At 40.7% G+C, this 4,705-nt stretch overlaps 1 protein-coding gene across 1 annotated transcript in view; it reads left to right on the top strand.

Annotated features, from left to right (window-relative positions):
- The window catches only part of PSMD1 (proteasome 26S subunit, non-ATPase 1), an 88,510-nt gene that overhangs the window by 16,317 nt on the left and 67,488 nt on the right, over positions 1–4,705 (top strand). The window contains exons 9-10 of the mRNA XM_018576543.1: positions 1,957–2,085; positions 3,122–3,210. Coding sequence (XP_018432045.1) covers positions 1,957–2,085; positions 3,122–3,210 — 218 coding nt within the window. The remainder of the gene's footprint in view (positions 1–1,956; positions 2,086–3,121; positions 3,211–4,705) is intronic.

Below are 4,705 nucleotides of genomic sequence, written 5' to 3' on the forward strand. Positions count from 1 at the left end.
GGGGGCGCGCATACACGTCCATGCGTAAACGTGTGATTGCGTGCAGCAGCCTGTTCTTGCCTATGGGAGGACGCAGCTGTATGGTGTCATACGCACACCTGAATGTGCACATTTGTACAGATGTGCAAGTGCGTATGACTGTGTACCGCCGCCTCCTTCAATAGGGAAGAACAGGCTGCTGCGCGCAATCACACGCAGCACCAGTCCCTCCCAGGACTGACCCATTTGCAGGCGTGCACGTCGCACGTACGTGTATGCCCCTTCTGAATGGGGCTTTAAGGTAGTGAATACGGTTCCAGATTTAAATGATACTTTTTCATGCCCGTGTTTCTACCCGTGAGGACTACATGATATTAAATGCCATCTAAGTCGGGCAACCTTTTATGCGATGTTTCAAGGGCTTTTGTCTGTGTAGGCCCACTCCTTAGGTTTTTAGGCATATACAGGTGATCTACATACAGTACCTAAGGCTGGGTTCACACCTAGGCATATCGAATATGTGCGTGTTTCGTGACGCGTGTTTTTACAGCGATTTTCGGTTAAAAAAAACGCGCGACGAACGTGCGTTTCCGAGGGCTACTTGGCTGTAGCCCAATGGAAACGGGCAACAAAAACGCCCCAAAGAAGCTCCTGTACGTCTTTGGGCATAGGACGTTTTGTAGCACGTTCATATGGCCTGTAATACGCCCAGGTGTGAACCATACCCATAGGAAATAATGGGATTTCAGTGTTTGAGCGTTTTGCAGAGCGTTGGAACACGCTACAAAACGCCCAGGTGTGAACCAGGCCTAAGGGATAAGCAAGCTAGTGTTACTACCAACAAGGTTTAAAGAAGCAAATTAAACCTTAACTCTTGCAGTGGGGCTACTCCTGCACTGTAAGGGTTAAGTGCTTGTTTTGTCTAGGGAGCTAAAATAAGAGAGTTATAGTCCCCCAAATCACAATTCCGACAGGCTCCCAGACTGGTCCTACACTGCAGCGATGCAATGTGCCTCGATAACCTCACATCCAATACACTGTATTGGACATGATGACTCACAGAACCTTCGAACCACTTGAGCGGAGGGGGGTCCAGTCTAATAGCCAGCCGTGATCATGCTTTGGGTTAGTATAACCCTTTTAGCTCCCTAGGAAAAACAAGAACTTAACCCTTGTAGGCTGGGTAGCCCCACTGCAAGGGTTAAGATTTTATTTGCCTGGAGTTGTTGGCTTAGTAAAAAGGGGCAATTTATGCTAACTTATCATTCACTGTATTTTAGAACCTTTGTGTTATTCTGACTTTTTTGTATGTTGGTTTCTGATTCAATCTGTCCCCATATAATAATGTTATGTTATACAATTTTAAAAGCACTACACAATTTTGCCATCAAGCTGTTAAATTAGGCTAAGATTACCTGGATGTTAAATACAAATATATTTTTAGGGACGTGCTACTTATTTTTGTTAATGTATACACGGAAATGATGCTTAAGCTTGTTTTGTCTGTCATAAAACTTGTGAATCAAAACTTGCTTTTGAATCAAAAGGAGCCAAGTGGCCAAAATCATAGAGTACAATTATTTTGCAAAAATGCATCTTCTTTTCTTATGCTTCGGCCACAGTTAAAATAAGAGCCATTAAAAGCCATGTCAATAGTTACAAGGTTTTGTTGTTCACTAGTTCTCAGTCTTGCTGGGAAGAAAAAAAAAATGGCTGAAGTTATTTTTTTTTTTTGGGAGAAATTGTTTATCCAGGTCCCCAAGTACTGTATCTGTAGGCTGGATCTCTGCCTGCCTCATATATCTGTCCCCTTAATCTCTCATCTCACCAGAGAGCATTAGACTTTCTGACTTGAGCACAGTTAAGTGTTTCCTGGATTTAAGTAGCGTTTACCTGGTTTGTTAGAATTACCTGTGTTTTATTTTTTTGTTAATAATCAACACACATTCTATTCGGCATGTTTTCCTTTGTCTTCAGAGTCCAGAACCAAAGGACCAGATTTCAAAAATGATAAAGATTCTAAGTGGAGAGATGGCTATAGAGCTACACTTGCAGTTTTTAATACGGAACAACAACACAGACTTGATGATCCTAAAGAACACAAAGGTTTGTTAGTGTGTGACTTCTCCTTACTAGGCTGCCTTCATTTTATGTGAAAATGCATTGCACTTGGATGCCTAGGATTTGGTTTGTGGATCTTCATGCATATTTTATGTCAGTTTAATAGGGAACAACATTTTTGTAGGATTAAATTCCAACTATGCACAATGATTATAGCATATCTGTATGTAAACTAAGGAATTTTGTTATCCAAGCTCAATAGAGAACCACAGTTACCTCGCTCCCAATCACTGTAATGTTCAGTTTTTTTTTTCCTTTTTACACATTTGCCATATTTGGATTTTCAAGCATATCCTGCCACCCTTCCAGAAAATGTATCTTACCAATCTAATCCAAGTCAATTTGAAAAAGAAATCTTTCATGCAAATAATAAAAAAGATCAGTTTTAAGAGCTTATAAACTTAAGATGGATTCCAAAACATTGTGTGTGTAAATATATATTGATATTATACCCCAGGGCTGGACAAATCCCTGAAGCCAGGTGGCCAATGCATCTTAACAATTATAGCTGACGCCTAACATTTGAGGTTCTCTATTTATTGTTAATGTGTAGACTGGCTCCTGAATTCCATATTAATTTGTGCGCCCCTGGTGTACCTTTTTAAGGGCAGTAGGATGTTCCTTCCTGTGTCTGTTTGGATTTTTTGCCAATTTCTTTGACCGTGCCATTGTTGCTTACATTAATTTCCACCAAAAGTATCAAATGCTGTATTTTGCTAATTTTTGGTTTAGCGCTGCTTTTATATTCAGTCCTAGCTATTGCAGCATTTTATCTGCTGCTCATGTGAATGTTTAGTCTCCAAAGCTACAATAATGCTATATTGTTGTCCTCCTGTTCCTCAATTTCTTAGATTTTAATGCCTCTCAAAATGTAAAATGTTTTTGATTTTTCTAGTGACAGAAATGACTATCTGTCCATAAACCCTATACACTATAACGTCAATTGGTGTCAAATACATTGTTTTAATATGTATGTACCATGTATGGGGTATACATTATAACAGTCTGCTTTTTGCTTTAGGATGCTGTAAGGAATTCGGTGTGTCATACGGCTACTGTAATAGCAAATTCTTTTATGCATTGTGGCACCACCAGCGATCAGTTCCTCAGGTAAGTTCACCACCAGCTTGTCTTTAGAATGGATTTGTCAGCTTTTGCCTACAGGATGAATTTACAGTGTTGTGAAAACAGTGTCATGCTTTTTTCCTTCTCATAAAATATCTCTGGGCCCTGTATGCAAATGCAAAATGTCAGCTGGAAAGTGAGACTAATGCTTGCTTCAGGGTGTATGGAGTCCTTTTTTTTAGGACACTCGTGGAGTTTAATCTTCAATGTGCTTTAGCTAAAACATGACAGGTGCACTTTAAGCTCTTGTTTTACAATGTGAAATAAAATAATTTCCTATATATATAAATCCATGTACTGTCCACATAATGCAATCGTTGACCATTGTTGATAGTTACTATATTTAAATGATTCCTTTTTGAGTTAGTTACATTATGGATTTCTGTAAAGAAATCTAAAGCTTTGATCCCCAATAAAAGCAGACCTATTTAAAATGTACATTCATTTCAGTCACATGTCAGAATTACTGATTGTTTTTTAAAATAACGGTTTCCTTTTTTGCCATGAATAAACTGCTTCTGAGCTCTTTCAGGTGATTCAAATCACATGGTCTGTAGCTACCAGGATCATTGTAAATGTTCCATGTCAGAGGTTGTGGCAAGTGTATTGTTTGTTTAAGTCAGACAGACCTTGTTTAGTAGACTTGCAGTCAGATCACCGTATCAGTTGTGCATCAGTGCTAAGTAGGGAGCGTGCCTGTATATGTAATGAACAAATATGTCAGCCCCACATACATATTCTTATAAACTGTATAACTATGGTTTCCCTTTAAGGATTGATGTTCTCCTGCCACTGGACATATAGCGGCTGCCATTACAGACTTCCTGTTAAAGTTGCAAACTACCTGGTTCTCTCTGGTTTTAGTACTTCTAAGTAACTCACCTGGGGCAAGCAAACTAAATTAAAGGAGAACTATGGGGTCAGTGTTTTTCCCCATAGTCCTCCTAAGCTCAGTATACCGCAAGCTACATCTCTGGTATACTGAGACGCCGCAGCGGATCCTGACATCGATGTCGAGATCCGCCCATCTGCGTGAGTGACAGCTGGCTCTGCCTATCTAGAGGCAGAGCCAGCTGTACCCGCCCCCTCCCCCGTCCGTTCCGCCAGTCAGCGCTGGCAGATCGGAGAGGGGAATCGAGCCCCTCCCCCGTCACGGCAGAGAGCCGTGACAGGATCGAGAGGTGAGCGAACCCGGTATGTGTTCGCTCACCTCCCGATCTACTGAGCCGACCTGTGACAGTCTCATTGTCACAGGTCGGCTAGAACTATGAGGTGAGTGGAAATCACTCATCTCATAGTTCTCCTTTAAATAAAAAGGCACAAATCCTGACCTCAATATTTGTTCAATAGCACACAGTATTTTTTCGAAACCGACTCATTTCAGCTCTGCCTCGTTGTCTTTTGCTCAACTACTCAAACCCACTCCCTATTCTATTATTTACAACATTTACAACAAGACCAATTGTTCTTAAGTCTCAAG

This window comes from Nanorana parkeri, unplaced genomic scaffold (assembly GCF_000935625.1).
Source record: "Nanorana parkeri isolate BGI_ZX_2015 unplaced genomic scaffold, ASM93562v1 scaffold69, whole genome shotgun sequence".
Taxonomy (NCBI): Eukaryota; Metazoa; Chordata; class Amphibia; order Anura; family Dicroglossidae; genus Nanorana; species Nanorana parkeri.